This window comes from Saccopteryx bilineata, chromosome 2 (assembly GCF_036850765.1).
Source record: "Saccopteryx bilineata isolate mSacBil1 chromosome 2, mSacBil1_pri_phased_curated, whole genome shotgun sequence".
NCBI lineage: Eukaryota > Metazoa > Chordata > Mammalia > Chiroptera > Emballonuridae > Saccopteryx > Saccopteryx bilineata.
The window spans coordinates 347,041,246-347,068,845 of NC_089491.1; the positions used below are offsets into that span (position 1 = coordinate 347,041,246).

The following is a 27,600-nucleotide window of genomic DNA, read 5'->3' on the forward strand; positions in this document are numbered from 1 at the left end:
TGAAGTTTTATCCAATATTTTATTTGAAATGTAACCTGGCAATTTCCAAAGCATTGCAGCACACTGCTTCTGAGGGTTTTCTGATGAGACTGTATCTTTCTGTATTTAGTGGATGGGTGGTCTCAGGGGTGAACTTTTTGTTTTGAACAGACAATCTGACCAAGTTGATGAAAGTCATTGTGTATATGTATGTGTATGTGTGATGTTTACATGTGTGTGTGTATAAAATTTTGGCCAGAGTTACACTTAAAAATACTGGAGCAGGGCCAGACAGGAAGGAATGACACCCTAGAAAGTAACCAATTACTCCTTTTTCAAGATAAACTTCCCCTTCCAGGTTCCTTATGCAAGGGACAATGAGCTCTGGTTTCTTGACAGTGCTAATGAAGTAGAAGTCTTCAGAAACCCTGATGCAGGTACAGTAAATTCTCTTCCATCCTGGTAGTACTAGAAATGCCCTCTTGTGCCACCATTTGCCTATTCCCAAGTGTCACAGATCCTGGTGTGGGGACCACAGGACCTTCCCTCCCAACAATAGCTGACTGAACCAAGATGAGCATGTAACCCGTGGGCAGCCAATCTAGGGGTTGGACAGAAACTTCTATGGCCTGGTATAGACAGAGGAGCAGGGCCAGACCCCACAGCTTGGAATGTGAACTAAGAAAAACCAAAGGAACAGTACACAGAAGCTGTGGGAGCCAGGATTACACAACAGGTAGAGAACAGACTGCACGGAAACAAAAAACAGAGACAGCAAGAATCACGTGATTATGCAGAGAGGCCTCGGCTGAGCAACGCTCCCAGCTCCACAGCTTTCCAGCTCTGTTGGTCCTACAGTCCTCTTGATGGCTGCCATCTTGATACCTTCTACGTGTCAAGGTTTCCCCTAACACTTTGGAGACAGAGGTACCATTCTCCCTATTTCACAGGTGAGAAAACTAGGCTCATGATAAATAATACATGTACATTACATTACTTCAGCTGGTAATGACTTGAATCTAGGTCTGAGTCCATGCTCTAAACAATGAAGCTATATTAACCATATGATGCGGTCTCACGTTAAGGCCCTGTGCACTGCCCCACCCCCCCGACTTGACTTAGCTTGTAAGAACCCAACACTTCGCTAGTCAAAAACTGTCCTCTGTGTGCAAACCCTGTTTGCTTTGTAGAGTGAAGAGAACAGGGTCAAAGGTATCCACCAAGCATACAGACAAAACACGAATCTGAAGATAACAGTTCCTGGTCTGTAAGAGGCCTGTGGGAAAGACCTACTGTAATTCACTTCTACTGAGTGGCTCTTGGACAGCTACCTACTGGGGGAAGCTACAAAATGAGGAAATGAGGGAATCTGAGCAGAATTCAGGTTCCCCACACCATTTGGAATGAATAGATAATGGAATCCGCTCCTTTTATATCAACACGGCTTCTGCAGACAGACAGTGAGCATTTGTTATTCCCCAGTAAGCCACAGGGTCTGGTCCTATTGAGATAGGCATGGACATTCAAATCTGTCAAAAATGCTCCAAAAACACCAGCACAGCAGAGACCCACAATGGGAACTCTGCAGATAGTTTCTGGTGAGGGAAGTTATGTAAAGCACTATTCTAGTGAGAACCCAGCTGTGGTATTGCCAGGATCACATATCCAGCGGAAAGGATCAACCATCAGCCCTCACTTGACAGTCAACCTCCATTTATTTTCACATCTGTAGCTAAACCAGAGTTTCATCTTATGATGCCAATAAAAAACCTAGTAGGCAAAGAGTGAATCTGGTCACGGTCAACACTTGGATCCACCACAGCGAGATAGTGCCTGTTTATGTGCTAGTACAGGCTTCTTAGTCCAGGGGGCAGACTGAAGAGCACATCTCTGGCTTTTCCTCCTTCTTATCACGTCTGCTCAGGACAACCAACCTTCAGGTACTTCTTTAATTGCTGAGTTGCAGGCCCTTGATGGAATAAGTTTCTCCACAACCCAAAACTTTTCCGATGGACTTGATCTTTTCTACCAATCCATTCCACTTATCCATTCTTGAATCTTGGGCAAATTATTTGGAGCTGGCCTGGACTTCTATCTGGTAGGAAAGGAGACTGAATGCACCATAGCTGACCTCCTAGTCTGTACCAGGGCCAAAGATTAGGGCAGCAGCCCCCTCCATCTTTCTGGCATGGCCCCTGCTTCCCTGGTATCTGAACTGTGTTCACTTCTTGCCAAAGTTTGGGACCTTGCTGACTCCAGTTCCTTGAAGAAGGGGCTGAGGAGCAATTTGCAGCATTTTAGCCCACAGGTCTCTTTAAATCTGTTCAGAAAAGGGAATGCATCACCTAAAGATAGCACTTTGGTTCTTCTTTCCTTTAGGGAGATCAAGATGCAAACCAGAGCTGGATCTCAACTCAAGTTCCTAGTGGGTCACCCATGAAACTGGAATTCCCAGAGCCCTCTCATTTTCTCATAGCATGAGTCTAGATCCTAGCTGGAAAGCTCCCAATGTGCCAGTGTTCTGTTCCCATCTGACTCGGTTTGTTCTACACCTTGAGTTTCTTCATTGGCTTCAGACTAAGTTATCGACTCACAAACATCCCTTAGGTCTCCCACAATCACTGGTACTGTGAATGTCACAGAGCAGATGCTGTAACTTTGAGTATCCCGAAGAGCAGCCTGTTCAGATAGAGCCTTCCCGGGAGCAGAGCTGGCTGGGTAACGCTTTTCCCCAGTGTGGATACACACAACCAGGCAGGATAAAGGTTGGGCTAGGTGACAAGGAAAAGATGGGTCCTTCTCTTCCTAGTTTCATCAGCAACATGTCCTAACTGCTGGCAGACCTCCCTTTCCAGGCATTTCAGGGAAACTCAGGGGAAACAAACCTGAGTGTGGGTATAAACAGCTTTTCTGTCCAAGATTTAGGGCTTCTACATTCTGTCTTCCACCTCAGGCTCCACGCACAAGTAAAACAATAAATCAAACTGACTTCAGTCAAGTTTCAGCAGGAATGTCTCTGCTTTGCTTTTTCTGCTTATTTGGCTTTGCCTGGATGGAAGCCAGAGACAGAGAGAGGATTTGGGCAGAAGGAATGTATCACAAGATTTTTTAAAAAGTGTTCTTAGAAGCTCACTTTTTCCCTTTCACTAGCCTCAATTTGCAGATAAAAATCTGAGATCTGCAAAGGGAAAGAAAGGGACTTATGCCCTAATGCAAAGCCACTTAGGAACAGAACAAAGCTCAGATGCTCCCAAGTGACCAAATGACCCCGACAAAAGGACACACGGTAGTCAAGGTCTCGAAAAGCAAAACAAACAGGAAGAGGCCATCCTATCTGTATCTGGTGCTTAGTTCTCGGGGATCTATGAAGTTCCTCAATCTGTCTACCCACAATGCGGGAACAGTCAGAGGGGTGAACACCCTCTCTCTTGATGGCTCAAGAAGGCTGCGTTATCACACTAGTACCTCACTACTGAGCAAATGAAAGCTGGGTGTCCCAAGGCACTTTCTGAAATTCCATAATGCTTCTGGAAAGTGGTAATTTCTGCTGAGAATTGTCAAAAATATCAAACACCAGAAACGGAAAAGCTGTCTTACTGGCTTGTAAATAATAAGGAAGAGTTTGAAGTAAATAACTCTAAGAAACATGGTTCAAACACACCCAAATGTTAGGCTGTTGGTCATTTCTCTAGGATCTCTAGCTTTTAAAGCTGGGATTGAGAACACTGCTCCCAACTTTTTAGCCAGGACCTGGGCAGAGCTTTCTAGCAGTTTAAATCCAGTGAGAGGCTGAAGGCTGCAAATCAAGCTGATGAAAGTTAAGAACTGTTGTCCTTAAGAATATTTTAAAGTCATATTTCTTGCTTACCCAGTATTTAAAATGTACTTAAAAGAATTAGTCTAGGCAACCTAGGAAGGTCGTATTTCACTATCATTTGGAGAGAGGCAATCCTTTAGCACATGAGCAGACTTTAGATGGTGTCCGGAGGAGTTAGGAACATGGACTGAGGCTTGAGCACTTTCTCCTAACAACTGTCTCTCCATCAGGAAACTAATGAAAGGCTCAGTGAAGCGTGCTCTGCCTCTGATGGGCTTCAAGCTTTCGAGGCTCTCCCCATGCACCTGTCTCTACCTAGAGCTGCAATCATACTCAACCTACCACCCTACAATGAATTACCAGAGGCCAAATCTTGCTTTCCTATCTCTCTGCAACTTCTGCTTAGGTCACATTTTTTAAAAGATGGGGAAGCTGGGCTCCTTCCCAGGGCTTTCCAGTTTTAAAAATGTGGTATTCTTATAATGCTGTGAAGTTCCCAGACTCAAGCATGTGTCTAGTCAAGTGCATAGGACCCCAAACGCATCAATGTGCCAACTGTGATTACTGCGGGGGTGGAGGGCCTTTCTGTTACCCTGGGTGCTCACGGATGTTCACAAAACTGCCCCTCCACTCCCCTCCCCATACCACTGATTGGCCTCTAGACCTTCAGTGTTAACGCCTAGGCCAGAGGTTTCCAGCCCAGTTAGGAGTGGACCTGGGGGGTCAGGTGGCTGTCCAGACGGGTCACTCTCACCCCCACAGCCTCCACTGTGGCCCGAACGCAGGTGGTCCTTGAGTGTCTGTTTGTAGCGGAAGCTCCTGCCGCAGTAGGTGCAGGGGTAGGGCCGCTCGCCCGTGTGGATGCGCTGGTGCTTCATGAGGTGGTGCTTGCGAATGAAGCTCTTGCCGCAGTGTGCACACTGGAAGGGCCGCTCGCCCGTGTGCAGCCGCCGGTGGTTGAGCAGGTGCTCCTTGCGCATGAAGCTCTTACTGCAGTCTGTGCACGGGTAAGGGCGCTCGCCCGTGTGGATCATCTGATGGCGGATCAGGGCCGAGTGGCCATTGAAGTCAATGCCGCACTGGGGGCAGGAGAAAGGCCGCTCCTGCGCATGCCCACGCTGGTGGAGCAGGAGGCTGATTTTCAGGCTGAAGCTCCGGCCACACTGCGCGCAGCGAAAGGGCCTCTCACTGGCGTGTGCTCGCCGGTGGCTGGTGAGGCGGGCCTGGTCTGCGAAGCGCTTGGGGCAGTCCGGACAGGGGAAAGGGCGCTCAGTGCTGTTATGGACCCGGAGGTGGTAGGTGAGTCTAGACGGGTGCGTGAAAGTCCTGGCGCAGTGTGGGCAGGTTGGGGGAGTCTCACTGGAGTGGGCCTGGGGGTTGCTGCTGAGCTCTGCTTGCTGAGGAAAGTGCTTGGGGCACTGGGCACAGGGTAGGGGGTGCTCCCCAGTGTGGCTGCATTGGTGGGTCAGCAACATCTCTTGGCTGAGGCTCTTGCCACAGTGGTGGCATGAGAACATCTGCTCCCCAGCTGGAGGCGGCAGGGGGTAGCTACCCAACTGTGTGAAAGTCACTTGTCCCTCAGAGGCTTCTGCCAGGTCAGTGGCTGGGCGTCCGAAAGGCGCCATCGATGCAGACGGCTGGCTTTTGAAAGCCACATCTGAGAAAGTGTCCTTTGCTGCTGCTGGCGGGGAAGAGAAAGTGACTGGAGCCTCCGTGCACAAGTTGGTTCTGGCCAGGCCTTCGGCTTTGATGACAAGCTGTTCATCTGAAAAAAAGGACTCAGAGTCACACCCATCAACAAAGGTCACACAGCAACTCTGAGCATCCCTCCCCAGCTCCAACAGACCACCCTGAGCTCTCAATAGGCTCCAGTGAGAAACTCGCAGGGGGCTGAGATAGTCAGCAGGCTGGCCACTGTCCCTGTGCCAAATCATCACACTTCAGAATTTACTGCTGAAGTGCCAGTGCTACCTGTTTGCAAAAAGAACAACCTCACATCAATTTTCCTAGCATTACTTTCAGTATGTTCCTCCTCTGCTCACAAAGTTTAGAAGAGTCTCTGTTGCTTGTTGTGACATGGCCTATATTTATGCATTAATTTACCCCTATTCCTCTGTGTGTGTGTGTGTGTGTGTGTGTGTGTGACAGAGTCAGAGAGAGGGACAGACAGGAAGGGAGAGAGATGAGAAGCATCAATTCTTCATTGCAGCACCTTAGTTGTTCACTGACTGCTTTCTCATATGTGCCTTGACCAGGGGGCTTACAGCAGACCAAGTGACCCCCTCCTTGCTCAAGCCAGCGACCTTGGGCTCAAGCTGGTGAGCCTTGCCCAAACCAGATGAGCCCATGCTCAAGCCAGCAACCTCGGGGTTTTGAACCTGGGCCCTCTGCATCCCAGTCCGATGCTCTATCCACTGCACTACTGCCTGGTCAGGCTACCCCTATTTCTCTTTATTCTGCCAGATAAATCCATCACAGTTGCTAGGTCTCTCTTTACTGCCCCTGAAAATGAAGCCCACATTCCTGTTTCCCATCTTTGCTTAGTCTGTCTTCACTTCTATAGAATGCATCCCCTCTTCCGAATGACACCCAGCCAGATCACGGCAATCTTCCCAGGCCAGTTCTGGCTTTACATTCTTCCTCAGATCTTATCAAAGAACATAAACTAAAATATATGTTCTCCAAACTTCTCCTTCCTTATATATAAGTCACCCATCCCAGTCACCCTTGGCACTTAACAATAGGCACGCCTAGTATTGACAGATGTGTTCCCAATAGAAATATCTCAAAGAGCAGAAACTGTCTTATTTATTTCCTAGAGTCTAAAAGTATATTGGGCATAGCCATAAAAGATATTAAAAGTCAGGTTACAGCCTGACCTGTGGTGGCGCAGTGGATAAAGCGTCGACCTGGAAATGCTGAGGTTGCCGGTTCGAAACCCTGGGCTTGCCTGGTCAAGGCACATATGGGAGTTGATGCTTCCAGCTCCTCCTCACCTTCTCTCTCTCTCTCTCCTCTCTCTCCCTCTCTGTCTCTCTCTCTCCCTTTCTCTCTCCTCTCTAAAAAAAATGAATAAATAAAATTTAAAAAAAAAAAAAAAAAAGTCAGGTTACATTATGTTACATAAACAATCGGGTCCCTTCTGCCCTTGAGGTCCCCTTCCAAAATAAAGATGGTGCTAGCTACCTTAGAGGTAGGTGTCTGACCCATCACTTCCCATCACTTCTCCTGAGGGCCAGCTCTTTGCTGATGTCCCATTTGTGCCTTCCCAATGGCCTGTCTATCTCCACTGCTTGTTGTGCCCCCACTCTGTTCTATACTTTCTCCGTGGTCTTTAAATGTTCTCCTGTCTTTCCCTATCCTCAAATTTCTGGTCTATCTGTCCACACTTACTTTACCTTCTCTGACAATTCTAATTTGTCTCTACACTTAAGAGTGTGTTTTCTCGCCTGACCAGGTGGTGGCGCAGTGGATAGAGCGTCGGACTGGGATGCGGAAGGACCCAGGTTCGAGACCCCGAGGTCGCCAGCTTGAGCGCCGGCTCATCTGGCTTGAGCAAAGAGCTCACCAGCTTGGACCCAAGGTCGCTGGCTCCAGCAGGGGGTTACTCGGTCTGCTGAAGGCCCATGGTCAGGGCACATGTGAGAAAGCAATCAATGAACAACTAAGAAGTCGCAATGCGCAACGAGAAACTGATGATTGATGCTTCTCATCTCTCTCCGTTCCTGTCTGTCTGTCCCTGTCTATCCCTCTCTCTGACTCACTCTCGGTCTCTGTAAAATAAATAAATAAATAAATAAAACTTATTAAAAGAGTGTGTTTTCTCACTTTACATTTACCTTAGTTTGGTTTTGGTTTCATTTCTGACTGACTTGAGCTTGTCTTTCCCCCCACTCTTCTCCCACTTCCTTGTCTCCACAGCCCTGTTCACCTGCTGTGTTTCCCGTCAGCCCTGCGGTGAGCTGGACCTGAGCAGGAGGGTCTTTTCCATTCATTACTCACCAGCATAGGTACCCTTGTATATGTCACTCTGCCTGGACTCTGGTGGGGCCCCAATCTGGGGCTCTTCCTCTTGTTTAATCCAAGACAGAATATCTGACGTTGAGATGCTGGGCTCTGTATGTGGGGGAAAGAGAATGGCCTTCAGGGACGAATCACAAAGTGAAAATAATCCTGTTGGTTTGCTGAATACTACGTTTTGCCTAAATAATTGAACTCTAGCTATAACAAAACTGAGTCAGGCCCTGGCCAGTTGGCTCAGTGGTAGAGCGTCGGCCTGGCGTGCAGGAGTCCTGGGTTCGATTCCTGGCCAGGGCACACAGGAGAAGCGCCCATCTGCTTCTCCACCCCTCCCCCTCTCCTTCCTCTCTGTCTCTCTCTTCCCCTCCCGCAGCCAAGGCTCCATTGGAGCAAAGTTGGCCCCGGTGCTGAGGATGGCTCTATGGCCTCTGCCTCAGGCGCTAGAATGGCTCTGGTTGCGGCAAAGCATCGCCCCCTGGTGGGCATGCCGGGTGGATCCCGGTTGGGTGCATGCAGGAGTCTGTCTGACTGCCTCCCCGTTTCCAGCTTCAGAAAAATACAAAAAAATAAATAAATAAATAAAAACTGAGTCAGCCTTTAAAAAAATGCATACAATACCTAGAGAACTGATTCAAAATGAAACCAAATTTATTTTATATAATGTACTCAATTTAAGTCACTATTTTCAGTGAACCCATTTTAAAACAAATCAATTTTTATTTTGGAGGTGACACCCTGAAATAACCTAAAATCAATAGAACCTTTCCTTTTATTAGCACAACTACTTTAAACATCTTTTCATTTTTTTGTTTCATAGTATTTTTATGAAATAATAAAATCAGAAATATCTTCTCCATTTAAGTAGAGAGGACCCCACAGATGTTAAATAAATAGACAGGTATTTATGGTAAAACACATTATTAAAAGTTTACTTTAAAAATACAGCACACAATAAAAGCAAAGAAGTGAGGCTGACCAAATTTTTTTTTCTTAAATGTTAATTAAAAAATAAACTTTCAGAATTACAAAGTCAGGTCAGTTTAAATACAGACCTGACTCCTCAGAAACATACTTTTCTGGTTCCCAGCTCTAGGCTCTATCTAAGAAATCATATTACCTTTGTCTATTAAATGATACAAGTCATTGTTTCCTAACACTGGGAGGGGGAGACAGTTTTTGTAAGCCCCTCAGGCCACAGGAAAGAAAGAAGAAAGAACAGCCCCCAAAGGCTCTGCACATAACATGCCTCATTTGGTCAGTGCAGAGAGAGCTGCGCTTACCAATCCAACTGAGGTCTATATAACCTTTTTTAAAATGGCCTAAAAGGGCAAGATGGCAAGCCAACAAGGTCCAGAGAGTAAATTCATGCACTCTCTATTATATCTCAGAAAAGCCTTGTAGGCAGGTTAGGGCTTTATTCCTAGCAAATGAGAACTCACTGGTTTTCCCAACGCCTTTAAGTCAACCAGAGACCACTGAAATCTAAAGGTATACCCAAAGCGGAAATTAAGAGGCTGGACAAGACTAAGGCCTCGGAGACTGTCAGGTCACGCAGAGAGACTGGAGAGACATAGGACTTAGCACGTGCAGCAGGTTGCCTTTCCAACTTCCTACTTTGAGCTATAAGGCGGAAATGTATTGAACAGTCAAACCTAAGTTTTTCTCTTTCAGCTTTCTTTCTCTCTCTCTCTCTCACACGCACGCATACACACACAAAGCGGGAGGGGAAAGTGTAAGTATAAGGTAAAGGATCTTTTAACAGATAGAGGATGAACTATCTACTCAAAAATATGAGAATTTAAAAATGTTTAATTGCTTCTCTGCATCAATTTTCTGAATAACTACTTGGTGCTCTAGAAACTTCCAAAGTGATTCAAGTGGTTTTGACATTTTGTGGGGTTTATTATTATGAACTCCTAGAATGTTATATATTTGATGAGTTTCAATCCACTGTAATCATTATTCTTTTTAATGCTCAAACTGTCCCTTTGGCCAATAGGAGTCCCTCAGACCTGCCTATGTCATTTCACATTATCAAACATCTGGTTTTTTTCTATTTCTGATATGACAAACTATCCCAGGTTCACCTTGGACATTTCCTGCTCTAAGCACACAATCAGTGATCTCTGATAAATGGAATGTAGAGACCACAGTCTGGATAAAGATGCTAATTGCTAATAGGTTGTCATTGCTTCCTGGTCTTCTACTAGTCTCCAAAATTGAAACTATAAAAGATAATACCTTCAGAGAGCTCTAGCTTCCACCTCTAGTCTCTCTCTCCCTGCATAGGTAGCTGTGTGTGGGGTCCCAAGACCACCTTCAGGTTCAGTAATTCACTAGGAGGACATAAAGGACTCAGCGTATAGTCACCCTCAGGGCTAAGGTTTATTGCAGCAAAAGGATACAGGGCAAAACAGCAAAGATAAAAGGAACAAAGCAAAGTCTGGAAAAAGGAGAGGCGCCTCCAGAGCCCTCTTTGTGACTAGATTTGCAGGGTTCTGTCTCCCACAGGAGCTTATTAGAGACCCACTGCCCAAGGTGCTCATAAGAGTTGGTCACATAGGCACCCTCTGCCAAGCACATACCAAATTTCCAGACTCCTAGAAGGAAAATGTAGGCCCCATGCGGCACTCTTAACATTTAGGGGAGGATTTATATCAGCATAGGCAACTGTTTGTCAGACAGGCGCCAACCCTGCAAGCAGGCCTTTATAACACAGGCCTGCGTAGATTTACGTTCTCCTTACATATTAAAAAGTCCTGGGTTTTTTTCAGTGGAGAATGGTATTAAACTGTTTGGTGCACAACAGATCGTCTCACATGAATACTAGGAAGAGAATAATTCTAGGCCACTTCAGTGACAGAACTAATAAAATATCTTTTTAATAGATTATTCTCCACTTAATTCTAACCCTTTAAATAATTTTTTCATCTTGTTCTGGTAGAGACATCTGGAGGATAAACCTTCTCTGAGCCTTCTATCCCGCAAAGAGCAAACATGGTATGAGATTTTCCTGCTAGCAGAGGCTGGACTTGAAAGAAATGAGACAACTGGACGTTGGCTAGCTGTCTTTTCCATACAATATCAAGTAGCTGTCAATCAAAACTATCAGGGAGGGTTATTAATGACGGCTGGCTCCCACACCAGGCAACACCTGCTTTGGAGTCCTCCGGCTGAGTGCAGCTCTGCGGGACCGTGCAGACTCCTAGTCCCTCCAGCACCTCTCAATGACCAGGTTTCCATTCCCAGGAGTCACTTCCTTCTCGACGAGCACTGCTGCTTGCGCTACCGTCCAGGGACATGTTTGTTTTCTAAATAACTGGGGCTCGCAACCTTCCTCACGGAATGCAGTTAGTAGCCTTCAGCTGCATAATAGTGATGGCATGGGACAAGGTGATCTGTGATCCTGCACCCCTACTGACCCAGTCTAGCTGCTGGAGTGTTGAGCAGCTCTGGACGCCACTAGCCCTGCTTCCTTAGTTCTGAGCCACCATTTTGGACCAGGAAAGAAAGACAGGGAGTAGTGACTGTCTCCTCCCACTTACCTTCACTGGGGTCGGTAGGAATCTCACTTTCCTCCGGCCTCGCCTGCTCCTCCGTATTCTGTGCGCCTTCCGGCTGAATCTGAGATAAGACATCAGGTTGATTCATGGCATAATCTAGGAGGGAGAAGGGAGAGTGGGTATGACAAAGAGATCAATGACAATGACAACTAACTGCCAATAAGTCTGAGCTAAAGGCTTTGAGGTCCACAGTCCAAGGGGATTTCTTTTAGATTCTACATCACTTCCCCCTATGCAGTCACCTCCAACTATGGATGATATCTGTCAGGGAAGCAGGTAAGGCGAGAGGTACTGTGGGAAAAGCACACATGCTACTTTAGCACAGCCTGCCTGCTGTTCTCACTGAGTAGGAGTGACAGTGAGTCTCAAGGGGAGGGATCAAGTCCCTCTCAATGTGAAGGCTACCCACGGAAACGACCGGAGCTGGCATACTCACAACCTTGAGCTTCATTCTCTCCTGTGACTGGCACAAGGAGAAATTGTAGTTCCTACTTATCCAGAGTGAACAGGAGATCTCTGGCTTGGAACCAGAATCTGAAGTGTGTAAGGACAGCATGAACATGAGGACCACTGGAGGACCCCTGAGCCCTCCTGGGGCTGCTGTCACCTCACAAGGTGCCAACTTAGCCTCACCCATGGAGATGAGAGACTCGTAGTTGCCCTTCATGATATTCTTGTAAAGTTCCTTTTGCCATTCTTCTAACTTTTCCCACTCTGGAGTGGAAAAGTAGATGGAGATATCATCAAATGTCACAGGCACCTGAAATTACAATGACACTGGGGTCAGTCCCTCCCATTATAATTCAATCATTCAGTAAATCTATACTAAGTGCCTTCCAGTTATAAAAAACTATGTGAGCTGCTGAAAAGATACAGAAAAAAAAATTAAGACACAGATCCAACCTCCAGGAATTGACAATGTTTTCAAGGAGAAAGCTGATAAGCTTCAGGGCTACAGTCACTCACAGAGACAGGAACAAATGAGAAGCAATATTCAATTCACATGACATGTTCTGAATGTCCACTAAGTACAACGCTGATCCTAAGCAATCAGGATTCTAAAGATAAGCGTTTTGCCCAAAAGGAGTGCATGGCTGTATTCAAATTAATGACAGACAAGAAATTTTGGAAATAGCTGGACAGGTAGGTTAAACAGGCTAGAACCATATATTGCTCATTGCTCATTAACATTTTGCTCAGCACCTAAAACTGGTCTCAGGGCAAATGTAGGTAACAATAGCTATCTAACCTCACTACATAAAAGATTTATGATAGCTTACAACAAAAATGCAGATGATAAAATAATGACAAAAATAAAGGGTCAGGATGGGCTTCTGGCTCAAGGTGAACTAAGCACACACGTACTTCCCGTTCTCCCCAGAGTTCCACTGAAACGACGATTCGTAAGATTGAGAGAGTCTGTACCTAGAACAGTACCAAGAATGAGAAAGACGAGTTTCTCACTGAGACCCAGCAGATGGGCACGAGCAGAGGCCCAAGGACCATGAGGAAGCAGCACCTCCCTGTGTACAGGAAAGAACTGCAGGTAGAGAACCCAGAGAATTCCAAGTTCAAAGCTAGCAGATACAATGAGTGGCTATAAACTGCAATTTGAATGTCTGTCTTTAAAATAACAGAGCCCCAAATGTTATCCCCATCAGCTCTAGCAGAGTCAGGTAGCAACAGCATTTCCCACAAAGCTGAAACCACAAACCTCTTCTGTAAAGAAATTTACCCACCTGCCTGGAGACAGCACAGGACTCTAAAATGGGTGCTGAGAACTAGGAATACCACCTTACTCCCGGCCTCGAGTGGTCCCTGCACTGCCTACTTGCTCCCTGCCACGGCACCTTAAAATGAAGTCCATCTGCATTGAGCACCTACAGAACTAGCCCTCTCCTGCAAAGGGAAGAGCCTTTAGCCCTTTAGCTAAACAGACTTATGCAGTGGCCAAGACATGCCAGCTTTCTATAATTAACTTATTAATCAACTCCTCCACTTAACAGATATGGATATACAAGCAAGGATTACTCAATATTAAGAAAAAATACAAAAAACTAATAGCACCAAGATGAACAAACACAAGTGATCCTAGAGGAAAAAAAACAATAAACTGAAAATCAAACCTCTAATACATGGGGATGAAATGTTACAAATATACTCATAGAGGAAAACTTCCCAGAGCTAAAAAGACACCAGTTTTTGGATGGAAAGGTCACACCAACTGCCCAACACAAATTTAGACAGACCCATACCCAGGCATATCCTCAATAAATTTTAGAACAGCTAGTATGAATAGAAGATAAAAACTTCCAGAGGGGAAAAATAGATTTCTTACAAACAAATGAGAATGGATTTGGTAGCAAACTTTTCATCAATGGCATTCGATGTTGTGAGACAAAGGACCAATGCCTTTAAAATTGTGAGAAAAACGGAATATTATTCCTTAAAATGGAAAGAAATTCTGATATGCCACAACATGGGTGAACCTGGAGATGTTATACAGTAAAATAAGCCAGTCACACGAGGACAAATATTGTATGCGAGTCATAAAATTCAGAGAGAAATAAAGTAGAAAGGGGGGACCCTGGGTAGGGTTAAGGGGAATGAAGAGAAATAACGGGACAGTTTCAGTTTGGGAAGTTCTGGAGATGGATGGTGGTGATGGTTGCACAAGGTAAATGGTACTTAATGCCACTGAACTGTACAATTAAACAGGGTTAAAATGGTAAATTTTTATATGTTTTAGCATAGCTTTTTTTTTTTTTTTTCATTTTTTCATTTTTCTGAAGCTGGAAACGGGGAGAGACAGTCAGACAGACTCCCGCATGCGCCCGACCGGGATCCACCCGGCACGCCCACCAGGGGCGATGCTCTGCCCACCAGGGGGCGATGCTCTGCCCATCCTGGGCGTCGCCATATTGCAACCAGAGCCACTCTAGCGCCTGAGGCAGAGGCCACAGAGCCATCCCCAGCACCCGGGCCATCTCTGCTCCAATGGAGCCTTGGCTGCGGGAGGGGAAGAGAGAGACAGAGAGGAAAGCGCGGCGGAGGGGTGGAGAAGCAAATGGGCGCTTCTCCTGTGTGCCCTGGCCGGGAATCGAACCCGGGTCCTCCGCACGCTAGGCCGACGCTCTACCGCTGAGCCAACCGGCCAGGGCCTGTTTTAGCATAGCTTTAAAAAAATTTTTTTTTCTTTTTCTTTTTCCAAATGAGAGGAGGGGAAGATAGTGAGACAGACTCCCCTATGTGCCCTGACTGGGATCCACCCTAACAACCCCTGTCTGGGGCTGATGCTTGAATCAATCGAGGTATTTTTAGTGCCTTAGGCTGATGCGCTAGGACCAACCAAGCTATCCTCAGTGCCTGCTGCAAACTCTCAATCAAAATTTCAAAACCCTCTCGGTGATGCCTGTGTACAGGCAGGGCTGAAAACTGCCTAAAATCAGTGTTTTTCAACCACCGGTCCACCAGAAATTTTGTGCCCATTCGCAAAAGTTAACTACTCTTGTACTGTATGAAGATTATAGACCAAATAATCTCTGTCCAATTTGCTTATGGTCAGGGTGATTTCTGCCTTAGCAGTTCCTGACATAATTCTGTTTACTCCGGTCCCCAAGTGAAAAAGGTTGAAAACCACTGCCCTAAATGACATGACCCTACTTGTTTTTCCAGTCATACTCCTGTTTACCTGGCCTTTTCCCTTCCCCTCCATGCTCCAAGTTCATTTGTGCCTTAGGGACTTTGCACTAGGTATTCTTCCTGCCAGAAAGCTCTTGCTCAGATCTTCTCCCAGCTGGGTCCTCCCTGTCAATTGGTCTCAGCCTAAATATTAGCTCCTTTAGGAGACCTTCTCTGACAGCCAGTCTAAAACAAATCACCAGCGAGCACCTCATTCTTATCAAAGCCACTTAAATGTATCAATTCTCTTGTTAGTTTATATTATCTTTCTTCCCCCACTAAAATTTAAGCTCTAGGAGAGTTTACATGAATTGTTTACTGCTAGACCTTCAGAACTCAGGTATCAAACAAAACAGTAAGTGTCCAAAAATTTTTGTTGAATGAATGAATGAACGAACGAACGAACAGGCATGGTTGGAAACCAGCAGCCTCTTCCACAACTTAAGTATGACAGTTATTTCCTATCGTTTCAAAGGCTATTCCCTCCAGAAAGGCTGGGCCCTGGCATTGCAGTACACTTCTGTAAAGGGGCTGAAGGACAGGGTCGATGTCAATCCTAGACCTAGCGACCACCCGAACCCTTACATTGACCGTTTACTCTACAACCCTTCCCTTGTCCTCCCTCTGTCTTCTTCACCAGAATTGCCAATTACTTCAAATTGACGGAGTTCAATGATATTTAACTTACTTTCTACACCAAGACTATGGCAGACAGGTTAACAAAGAAAAAAGTGACTTAGGGGTAAATGAGTGGGAGAAAGCAAAAGAGAAAAAAATCCACCTACCAGATCGCCACCTTCGTATTAGAAAGTTTTCCAATCTGAAAATTGACACTTCAAATGATTGCTAAATTGAACATGAAATGCTTCCCATATAGATAAACACAGAACAACTTTATGGTTCCCAAGACTATCCCATACTAAGGACTTTCCATCTAGAAGTGAAGTACTACCTTTGGGATATCTCCTTTAATACCCGGAGGCAGGCGCAGGATCCAGAAGTTCCTGTTCCTCAGCAGGTTCTCCAAATTCTCCAGTCGCCTCTGCAGGAGCCCGTACTCCTGTAGCAGGGTCCCCAGCACAGCCCACTTGCCCTCCAGCTGGTTCCCGAGATCAGCCACTGTCTTTTCACAGCTGGCCAGCTTCTTTTCGGCTGTCCCTGTCCGTCCCTCTAGGTGCAGGAGTCGCCGGCTGTGGACCTCGACCTTTCTCTCAATAGCCTGCACAGCTGCCACCACTGTCCACAGGGAGATGGCTGCAGTCTGCAGGTGGGCCTCGTTTGCTGCTGGGGGCGTGGGAAGAGGAAGGGGCTGAAGGGATGTAAGGCATTCGGAGTCCCATTCAGAAGTCTGTGTGCAGTGGAGAGATGAGACAAGACATTTAGTGTTAGAAAGAGCCCTGAACCAAACTCAGATGAGATAAGGACTGTGTAACTGGCCACCTGAGATTCATCTAAATACAGTTTTAGTAATGCCTGCATCAGCCTCATCTTCATGGAGCTCATTGGCATCAAAAGCAAAGAGAACAGCTTTGCTGGGTCAGGGATGGATTAGGTTAAGACAGTGAGTGAAACTGGATCAAGAACCAGCCTGGAATATTCTCTAGAGGCAAGGGACATCAGCCAATCATCCACTCGCTCAGGCTGCTGCGGTGTTCTCTGTCTGTGTGTGGGAAAGGCCTACAGACCCCAGGAACTTTCCCCTCACTGACTTATGCTCTGGCCCTGTCCACCACCCTGCTTACAAACCACAACCACAGCAGTCAGGAACAGCTGAGTAAGCTTTGAAGGTGAATGCAGAAAACAGAACAGATTTGTTTACTCTTATACTGTCTTACTCCACCATTAGAACCAATGGTGGTATTTTTAGGCAGGCAAACTTTGGCTTTTATAAGTAACTTTTGAACTAGATCTTCCAAGAAAATAACAGGCCGTTCCATCACTAAATGTTCATTGAAACAGCATATTTAAAAAAAGAAATTCCTACAACAAACAGGAGGGTGGACAACGTGAACTCTACAAAGACTTCTGACACTATGGTAACCAGTCCTCTGGCCACACCCTCCCACCTCTCCAGCTCAGCCACCCATTTTCATTTCACCTGCTCTACAGTCCCACTAAACCTTTCCATGTGCTGCTGGTTTACCAGCCTGCTCCAAGTTTTGCTTTCCTCTTCAGCTGATAACTTCAGTCACCTTCAACCCTGTCTTTCCGCCTCACCTGCTCAGCTAACCTCCAGGTCTGAATCAGTCTGATCCATCTCTGGTAAGCCACACAACCGGGTAAACTGGCATCACTACACAGTAGTCTTTAAGCTCAGCGGGGACTCAGCATGGCTTGGTGCCCCTCATTCCATTCAGTGGCCACTGCAACCCCCAAGCCCTCTTCTTACACTTTTACTATAGCGTGGTTCAAACTAATGTACATAAGAATCGTCTGGAGGTCTCGTTAAAATGCAAACTTTGAATCAGTAGGTCTGGGAGGAAAACAGATTTTGCATTTTTAACAAGCTCCTGGGTGACATGATGTGGAGGCTGCTGGTGCAGGGAGCACAGGTTGAGAAGGAAGAGGTGGCCACTGCAGGGCCCCTCATTTTCAGATGCCAAGGAGAAAAAAAAATTACAGTAATTAGACCAAAACTCTGTCGACTTTTTCTTTTCTTCCCACTTCAGTCTCATTAATAAGGTAACCAACCCATGCTTTCTTCTTTCCTTCCCACAGGAAAAGGGTTTATCCTATTTCAAATGCATCTCTCCATTCATGCTCTGCATGCCAACTCCTTCCACATTTTTAGGTACATTCATTGCTCTTCTCCCCTCCCCCCTTTATTCAATCTCTCATGCTGCTTCTCCATAGGACAGACCTACACTGTTCAATACGGTGCCCACATGTAGCTCCTGAGCACTTGAACTGTGGCTACTTTGACATGTGCTGTGAGTATAAAACACAGACCTGATTTTGAACACTTAGCATGGGGGTGGGGAGGAAAAATGCAAATCTCGATTTGTTTCTTAATTTTGACCACCCGTTGACAGAAGTGTGTAGGCATTGGGTTAAATAAAATAGGTCGTTAAGATTAATTTCTTGTTTGTTTTTGCTTTTTCAAAGGAGACCATTAGCAAACGCCAAGTGATATAGGTGGCTCCGGTGATCTTTCTGTTGGCCAGGGATGGCACAGACACATATCACCTCTATCATATTAAAGAAAAAAACTGGAAAATAAAAAGGAGGTTCAATGGCAGAGAAGGCATTCCCCTCTACTCTGTGTGTGTGCCCCCCCCCCCTTCTGCTCCCTCTTCTTCCTCTACTCTTTCTTGCTTTCCAGTCGCTCCTCGGTAGCCCAGTCTGTCTCTCCCTGGGGGGGTCTAGCTTCGCTGGCAAACGCACGCCACACTTTTCAGCCACGTTACCTGTCTGGTCCCCTGCAGCCCAGCATCTGCGGGGGGCTCGGCGCCCGCGGGCCTGCCATGAGCATGCCCCCCAAATGAATAAACAGGAACGGGACGCGCACCGCGGGCACCGACGGAGGGGCTCCCGCGGGTCCGCACCGCCGCGTGCCGAGCCCTGGGGACCCGCTTCCCCACGCAGTCTTCCGACACGCCTGTGTCGCCGTCACGCTACCTCTGTGGCTGCGCCAGGCTATTCTGGGCCGCGCTGACAGCCGTTTTGTGCCCAGCGCTGTAGAGTGGCCGATGACAACGCCACACCAAGCGTCCCCCACCCTGCACGCGCCGGGCACCCCGGAGAGGTTACGGAGAGCGGGGCCTCCCCCCGAGGGCGGGCCTCGCCATGCGGGAGGGGACGGGCCGCCCCGACACCCAGGCCGCTCGCTCGCCGCTCGGCAGCCCGGGCTGCGTCTGACAGGCCCGGCTTCCCGCCCTCCCCCAGTCCCGCGGGCGCAGGGCCCGAGCCCAAGGGACTCCGACACCGCCGGGAGCGCAGCCCCCCGCGCGCGGGCCGCCCTTACCGGAGCCGGGGCCGCCTCGGCCATGGTGCTACGCTGTCCGGCCCGCCACTGCCGCCGCACGGCCCCCCGCAGGCGGCACTCGTCCGGCCTGACTTCCGCGCCTGGGCTCGCGCGGCCGTCGGGCCCAGCTGCTCGGGGCGCGGGGAGACGCGACAGAAGCACGGGCGGCCGGTCGCAGGACCTCAGGTGGCGGGGAAGCTCAGCAGTACTTCAAACCCCAATCCGCAGCGGCCCCTCAGCTGGCGCTTTGTGGGCACCGAGCGCACGCCGGGCACGGCTGCCGCCTAGACGCGCCACCCGCCTGCACGCCGCGCAGCGCACCCCCTGCCGGCCGGCGGCCAGTTCCGCGCCGCGGCTGCGTCGGCTCTGCTGGTGCGTGGTGGGTGGTTGCTCTGGGAACCAAGCGTGCTGTTTTCTCACACCAAGAGCCCTCAACAGGTTTGAAGCTTAAGGCTCAGTCGCAAACCAGGGTTTGTGGTACGGTCCTCATTTAAAATATTATGAACATGAATCAAAGTCCACACAAGCCTGACCTGTGGTGGCGCAGTGGATAAAAGCGTTGACCTGGAACGCTGAGGTCACCAGTTCCAAACCCTGGGCTTGCCTGGTCAAGGCACATATGGGAGTTGATGCTTCCTCCTCCTCTCTCTCTCTCTCTCTCTCTCTCTCGCTCTCGCTCTCGCTCTCGCTCTCTCGCTCTCTCTCTGCTCTCTAAAATGAATAAATAAATAAATAAAAAATAAAATAAAATAAAAAAAAGTCTACTCAAACCTGTAATTCAACCACCGAATCAAGCCAATGTCCATAACAGAGTACATTAATCACAACAGTATGAGACCCATCCTGTTGGGACACCTGCATACTAAAGTATTTTTAGACAGTAACTACACCCTGCAGGATGTAAACTGAGGTCTACCTTAATATGTATTTTGGTCAAATGGAATGTTTGGCAATTAAAAATTGCAATTCTCTGAATCAGAATATCACCATGACAATGAATTTCTAGGGAAAAAAAGAAAATAATATCTAAATTTTTCTGGTAAGGAAATTAATTTTTGTAGTTCATTTTAAAATGTAGATAGTAAAATTTTAAAGTTTGACTTACCTGCAAGAACAGTAATTTCACAGCCCTGTCAACTGCTGGATACTTCTACGGCCATTAAACAGTGACATTACTAAGTAAGATACTTTCAACTGAGGCAGCAAGGGTAGTTCTGCCAATATATATGGTAACATTTCCACCAATTTATTAAATAGTCCTTCCTCTAACAGAAACTTATTAAGATAAAGACTTTATTTCTAGCCCTGATCGGTTGGCTCAGCGAGCATCGGCCTGGCGTGTGGAAGTCCCGGGTTCATTCCTGGTCAGGGCACACAGGAGAAGTGACCAACTGCTTCTCCACACCCCCTCCCTCTTCTTCTTCTGCAGCCATGGCTTGATTGGTTTGAGCAAGTTGGCGTTGGGTGTTGAGGATGGCCCTTGTGGCCTCCACCTGAGGCACTAAAATAGCTTGGTTGCCGAGCAATGGAGCAGCAGCCCCAGATGGCCAGAGCATCTCCAGGTAAGGGGCTTGCCAGGTAGATCCCAGTCCCCACGCATGTGGGAGTCTGTCTCTCTGCCTCTTCCCTCACTTTAAAAAAATTAAAAATACTTTATTTCTTTTTAACTCTTGGTCTTGAAAATTTTTTGGATGGTGATGGCATTTTTTGGAAGCAATTTCACGGACTAAAGTTTTGCACACTGTTTCAGGAAGATAGATATTGTCAGAAGTAGATTTAAGATTGTTTTACTCTTTTTTAAAAATTTCCCATTTCTCATATTTTCACCTGTTGTTGTTGCTATACACAATCACTAGAGAAAGATTTGTTCTTAAAGTTTGGATCTAGAAATGTAACAATGGAGCAATTGAGTTGATTTTAAAGTTAAGAAAATAATTGAGGGTTCTGCCTGCATCTTAGCTTTCCTTGTAGGCCCACCAACTGTAGCATCTTCCCCAGAGTAGAATCAAAGGGAAACCTTTTCAGCAGGAATCATGGAGGCATGACAATGTATTCAGCAAGTTCCTACACACTGCTTTCTTTGCAAGCAACCAGAGGTTATTAGTAAGTCAATGGCCTCTGGAAAATACAAAACTAAGGTCTTCTTTATTCTATAAGCCTTGGAAGGACCTAAGAGCTGCTGTCTCATCTTGTTCCAATATTTTGTATATGTAATGACAATTTCCAAATCTATTGTGTATCACCTAATTTGTTACTGGAGGAAGTGGTTGACAATCTTTCTGCCTGAAGCTAGTCATTTCCTATTATATTTTTTAAACCTATAATCATCCCTGAATATAAACTAAAAGGTGTAAACAAATTATAGTCTGTTTGTGCTTGTAGCCTTCACATATTTGTTCCATAGTCAATGATAATTTCATGCATTTCTCTTCACTGATTTTATGTGCCACAAATATTACTTGAAGTCAGGTTCACTATGTGAGTGAACCCAGGAATCTTCCAAGTAAGGAAAGTGGTAACATAGCTGAATTAATCATTATTCCTCTATGTTGTCAAACCTAAAAAAAATTAAGGCTTATTCTTCATGTCCAAATGTCACATATACCATATATTGTGACAGCATATTTAATAATTTCATTAATCTTTCACACACCACATATTATAAATCAGGAAAAAGTTTTCAGAAATTTTTCTAAAGGAAATCAATATTTAGAATTTATAGCCAAGGCTATACGGTAATTCTTAGACACACTAATGTTTCAGATGTGGAAACTAAGATTCCAAGAGTCCAAAGGACTCACTTGGTGTCACAAAGATGGCAGACATAGGCCCTGGCCGGTTGGCTCAGCGGTACAGCGTCGGCCTGGTGTGCAGGAGTCCCGGGTTTGATTCCCAGCCAGGGCACACAGGAGAAGCACCCAACTGCTTCTCCACCCCTCCCCCTCTCCTTCCTCTCTGTCTCTCTCTTCCCCTCCCGCAGCCGAGGCTCCATTGAAGCAAAGATTGCCCGGGCGCTGAGGATGGTTCTGTGGCCTCTGCCTCAGGCGCTAGAATGGCTCTGAATGCAACAGAGTGACGCCCCAGATGGGCAGAGCATCGTCCCCTGGTGGGCATGCCGGGTGGATCCCGGTTGGGCGCATGCGGAGTCTGTCTGCTTCCCCGTTTCCAGCTTCGGGGGAAAAAAAAAAAAAAAAAAAAAAAAAGATGGCAGACGTTAGAGCAAAATCCAAACCCACATCTTTCTCACTATAAAACTCAGGCTCTGGCCTGACCTGGCGGTGGCGCAGTGGACAGAGCGTCGGACTGGAATGTGGAGGCTCAGGTTCGAGACCCCAAAGTTACCAGCTTGAGCACAGGCTCATCTGGTTTGAGCAAAAGCTCACCAGCTTGGACCCAAGGTCGCTGGCTCGAGCAAGGGGTTACTCGGTCTGCTGAAGGCCCACGGTAAAGGCACATATGAGAAAGCAATTAATGAACGACTAAGATGTCGCAATGAAAAATTAAGATGTCTCATCTCTCTCTGTTCCTGACTCTCTCTGTTTCTGTAAAAAAAAAAAAAAAACCCAAAAAACAAAAACTCAGTCTCTGTCCACAGTAACAGACTCACAGATACAGAGAGCAGAATGACAATTGCCAGAGGGGCGGGGCTGAGGGACTGGGTGAAAAAGGGGAAGGGATTAAGAAGTACAGCCTGGTAGTTACAAAACAGTCACACGGATGTAAAGTACAGCATAGGAAATAGAGTGAATAATATCATAATAAGTGTGTATAGTGCCAAGTGGGTACTTGAAACATTGGGAGGGGGGCCACTCCGTAAAGCACATGGTTTTCTGCCCTGGCAGAGAGTTCATCTGGGTTAGAGCATTGTCCCTAAGCACAAAGGTTGCTGGTTTGATCCCTATATATATAATAAGTACAAACTTAAAAAAAAAGTACATGGTTTTCTAACCACTATGCTGTACATCTGAAACTAATCAGAATAATATTGAATGCAAACTGGAATTGAATATATATATATAATATATATATATATATGAGAAAAATGTCCCCAACTTTGAAGACCCAGTAGAAGTTTTAGGAGAAATAGCCACTGGCCACAACAACAGTGGACACTGGAGAGAATGCTGACTGGCTGTCTGGGACAAGGCAGAGGGGAAGCCCTAGAGAGACTACACAAACCGCCCAGGAAGTCCATGAGGCCCCCAGACACTGATGAAGAGGGAGGGAACCCAGTGGCTTTGAAGGCTCATGAACACTCCTAGTTAAGGGCCTGTGGAGAATTTCTCTGTGACAGAACAAAGTGTGGTCAAGTGGTACCACTACAGGTATCAGAATCTTAAGAACTACGGTAAATTGGGAGGGAAATAAATGGAGTTAAAGTGCACTAAGAAGCCTATATTATCTGAGTGGTGGGTGAAGTTTTTGGTTAACCACAGGCTTATGGAGTTCATAGTGTAAACACTGAAAGAGAAGAAATAGCATTTATATATTTCAAACTAGCAGGGGGAAATAATAGCATTATTTGAAAGAATCTCAATCAATCTAACAAAAATAGAGAGAAAAACATAAATAAGTGATTAACATTGGCAGCATAAAAATAAGGTGGGAGGTGTGAATACAAATACATCTGCATTTCGGCCCTGGCCGGTTGGCTCAGCGGTAGAGCGTCGGCCTGGTGTGCGGGGGACCCGGGTTCGATTCCCGGCCAGGGCACATAGGAGAGGCACCCATTTGCTTCTCCACCCCCCTCCTCCTTCCTCTCTGTCTCTCTCTTCCTCTCCTGCAGCCGAGGCTCCATTGGAGCAAAGATGGCCCAGGCGCTGGGGATGGCTCCTTGGCCTCTGCCCCAGGTGCTAGAGTGGCTCTGGTCGCAACAGAGCGATGCCCCGGAGGGGCAGAGTGTCGCCCCCTGGTGGGCAGAGCGTCGCCCCCTGGTGGGCATGCCGGGTGGATCCTGGTCGGGCGCATGCGGGAGTCTGTCTGACTGTCTCTCTCTGTTTCCAGCTTCAGAAAAATACAAAACAAAACAAAACAAAACAAATACATCTGCATTTCCATTAAAAGTAAAAAATAAATGCCTCAGATTAAAAGACAAAGATTGTAATATTGGGTTAAAATACTACCAACTATGTCCTATTTACAAAAGATACATCTAAAACACAACCTTGATACCAAAACCCAACAGGGACAGTCCAAAAAAATAAGTGTACAGGCCAATGTCACTCATAATATTAGTATGAAATTAAATAAATTATTATCTAAGTGAATCTACAAATACACAGGGATAGGGAAAAATAGGTTTACAGTTGTTCATATGGAAAATAATACAATAATTAATAAATAATGATACAAGATAAACTGTGTTTTGCATACTCACGGCTGTAAGCCCTCTTCTGCCCCGCCCTGTATAAAAAGGACAGAACTTCATGACCACATTGGAGTTACATCCAGAATGAAAAGTGTGTTTACTTTTATAAAATGTAATATATGTAATGCACCATATTAACAGGCTAAATGAAAAGGAGCATCTGATGATCTTAACTTCAAAAAAGTGGGTTTTGGCCCTGGCCGGTTGGCTCAGTGGTAGAGCATCGGCCTGGCGTGCAGAAGTCCCGGGTCCGATTCCCGGCCAGGGCACACAGGAGAAGCGCCCATTTGCTTCTCCACCCCTCTCCCTCTCCTTCCTCTCTGTCTCTCTCTTCCCCTCCCGCAGCCAAGGCTCCATTGGAGCAAAGATGGCCCGGGCGCTGAGGATGGCTCCTCGGCCTCTGCCCCAGGCGCTAGAGTAGCTCTGGTCGCAACAGAGCAACCCCCGGAGGGGCAGAGCATCGCCCCCTGGTGGGCAGAGTGTCGCCCCCTGGTGGGCGTGCTGGGTGGATCCCGGTGGGGCGCATGTGGGAGTCTGTCTGACTGTCTCTCCCCGTTTCCGGCTTCAGAAAAATACAGAAAAAAATAAAAAATAAAAAAATAAAAATAAATAAAAAAGTGGGTTTTGATAAAATTCCACATTCATCCATGACAATTTTATTTTTGCAAACTAGAAGAAAAATTCTTTAATTTGGTAGAGACCATTTATAAGCAATATAGTTCACAACACATACCATATTTTTCGCTCCATAAGACGCACTTTTTTCCCCTCAAAAGTGGAGGGGGAACCTGGCCAGGCAGTGGCGCAGTGGATAGAGCATCGAACTGGGATGGGGAGGACCCAGGTTCGAGACCCCGAGGTCGCCAGCTTGAGCACAGGCTCATCTGGTTTGAGCAAAGGCTCACCAGCTTGGACCCAAGGTCACTGGCTTGAGCAAGGGGTTACTCAGTCTGCTGAAGGCCCACGGTCAAGGCACATATGAGAAAGCAATCAATGAACAACTAAGGTGTCCCAACGAAAAACTTATGATTGATGCTTCTCATCTCTCTTCATTCCTGTCTGTCTGTCCCTGTCTATCCCTCTCTCTGACTCTCTCACTCTTTGTCTCTGTAAAAAAAAAAAAAAAAAAAAGTGGAGGGGGAAATGCCTATGCATCTTATGGAGTGAAAAACAGTATTTTATTAAATATTTTAACACACCATTTGGTTCAGAATATTTTTTTTCTTCTTTTCCTCCTTAAAACCCTATGTGTGTCTAATAGTCAGCTGCGTCTTATGGAGCAAAAAATACAGTACTTAATGGGGAAATTTTAAAAGCTTTTCATGTGAAATCAAAATGAGACAATACCTGCCTTTATTCAACACTATACTGGAGGTCCTAGTCAGTGTAATAAGGTAAGAAAAGGAAACAAAATATCTAAGGATTGGCCCTGGCCGGTTGGCTCAGCGGTAGAGCGTCGGCCTAGCGTGCGGAGGACCCGGGTTCGATTCCCGGCCAGGGCACATAGGAGAAGCGCCCATTTGCTTCTCCACCCCTCCGCCGCGCCTTCCTCTCTGTCTCTCTCTTCCCCTCCCGCAGCCAAGGCTCCATTGGAGCAAAGATGGCCCGGGCGCTGGGGATGGCTCCTTGGCCTCTGCCCCAGGCGCTAGAGTGTCTCTGGTCGCAACATGGCGACACCCAGGAGGGTCGCAACATGGCGACGCCCAGGATGGGCAGAGCATCGCCCCCTGGTGGGCAGAGCGTCGCCCCTGGTGGGCGTGCCGGGTGGATCCCGGTCGGGCGCATGCGGGAGTCTGTCTGACTGTCTCTCCCTGTTTCCAGCTTCAGAAAAATGCAAAAAAAAAAAAAAATCTAAGGATTGGATAAAGGAAAGAAAATATTTACATTTTTTAGATGATATGATCATATACACAGGAAATCTAAAAGAATCAACAAATTATTAGAATTAATGAGTGTTTAGCCCACCTAATCTAGTGTTAGCCCTCTTAATCTAATACTAGATTAAGCCCACATTCCCTTGCTTTTAGTTTGGCAAAACCACAACCTTTAAAATGATACCCTAGAAATTTCTGTGTGCAAATTTTGAAATTCTAAGTTAATAAATATCTGCACCCTCCTCTCAAATTACATAAACACTTTCATTTTTATCATCCCATCTGTTATTTCCTCTCAACCTATGGAATGTGCCATTGCACTGTCTTCTGGCCTCCTTTGCAATTATTGTTCATTTGTAGGTGATCTCAGATTTCTCTCTGGCTACCTTCAAAAGTCAAAGTCCTCAACCTCATCCAGGAGATCAAGTCCACACTGGAGAAAGGTGACCCGGTGAGGGGAGAGTGGGAAGATCAGAGAAAGGGGACAAACTCATCACCTGAGCAGAGCTGCCCTGCTCTGGGTGGGAAGGGCCTCCTTAGCTTCTTCGCCCTTTGCAAGAAGACTCAGAGATCAGATTCAGAAAGAAGAAGGAAACTGGAATTTCTTCCCAACCTTTAGGGACTAAAATATTAGGGGGCACCCAGATTTGAACTAGGGACCTCTTGATCTGCAGTCAAATGCTCTACCGCTGAGCTATACCCCCTGCCATACCATTAAGGCTCAATGAACACCTTTTACTGTTTGGCCACACCCAGAGCTTCTGTCCCAGATGCCCCTTCCGCATGGCTTGGCTGAGCTGCCAGACCTGCTTTACTGCAAACTTGTCCCCACATCAAAGGGAGCAACAGGTGCCCTCCTCCCACAGTTCCACAGCCTCTCACCCCTAGTCCCTGGAGGAGGGCATAACCTGGGGAGCACCCCTGACAGCTGGAAGGAGCTGCAGTCATGTCTCTGTTGTAGTTTTGATGTTGAGCATCTGAGACCAGACTCAGAATGCCCGATGGCCTGACCACGTATGGGGCACCTCAGAGACAGAACACCCATCGACTGGACACGGATCAGAGCTCTGCACAAAGCCACACATGAGCATGCGGGCTGACCACTCTCCTGTGCCCCAAATCTCTGTATAGTCGACCCTTTAACTGCTGGAGGAGATGAGGAAACATTTGAAGAAATGATTGTCTCCGGGTCCACCTTTCTGTCCTCTGCTCTGCGGTGCTGGTCTGGGCCTCTGTAAACCAGGCTTCTCCTTTGCCAGGCGGCTTGCTGGTTGATCCGGTCAATAGGGTTTCAGAAGGCTGGAGCAGAAGGAAACACTTGTTCCTTCCTGCCC

General features: G+C 46.7%; 1 protein-coding gene and 1 non-coding gene across 2 annotated transcripts; both read right to left on the minus strand.

The window, feature by feature from the left end:
* On the minus strand, positions 1 to 19,273 carry ZNF398 (zinc finger protein 398). The gene is made up of 6 exons (XM_066262547.1): positions 19,025 to 19,273; positions 16,013 to 16,408; positions 12,013 to 12,139; positions 11,362 to 11,475; positions 7,799 to 7,912; positions 1 to 5,561 (listed from the first exon to the last, which is right to left on the minus strand). The coding sequence occupies exons 1-6, from the start codon at positions 19,046 to 19,048 to the stop codon at positions 4,408 to 4,410; spliced, it is 1,929 nt and encodes a 642-aa protein (XP_066118644.1). The 5' UTR covers positions 19,049 to 19,273; the 3' UTR covers positions 1 to 4,407.
* Positions 19,274 to 26,898: 7,625 nt separating this feature from the next.
* TRNAC-GCA (transfer RNA cysteine (anticodon GCA)) lies at positions 26,899 to 26,970 on the minus strand. Its single transcript has one exon. It is a non-coding gene; the product is annotated as a tRNA-Cys (tRNA).
* Between the last annotated feature and the right edge of the window lie 630 nt (positions 26,971 to 27,600).

Excerpts from the sequence above, each read along its gene's own strand:
- ZNF398 (XM_066262547.1), bottom strand. The coding sequence starts at position 19,048 with ATGGCCGAGGCGGCCCCGGCTCCG. Across the intron at positions 7,913-11,361 it reads TCCTACCGACCCCAGTGAAG|AGCCCAGCATCTCAACGTCA; the intron begins GTAAGTGGGAGG and ends CCCCACATACAG. Across the intron at positions 5,562-7,798 it reads ATACAAGGGTACCTATGCTG|ATGAACAGCTTGTCATCAAA; the intron begins GTGAGTAATGAA and ends CCTTTTTTTCAG.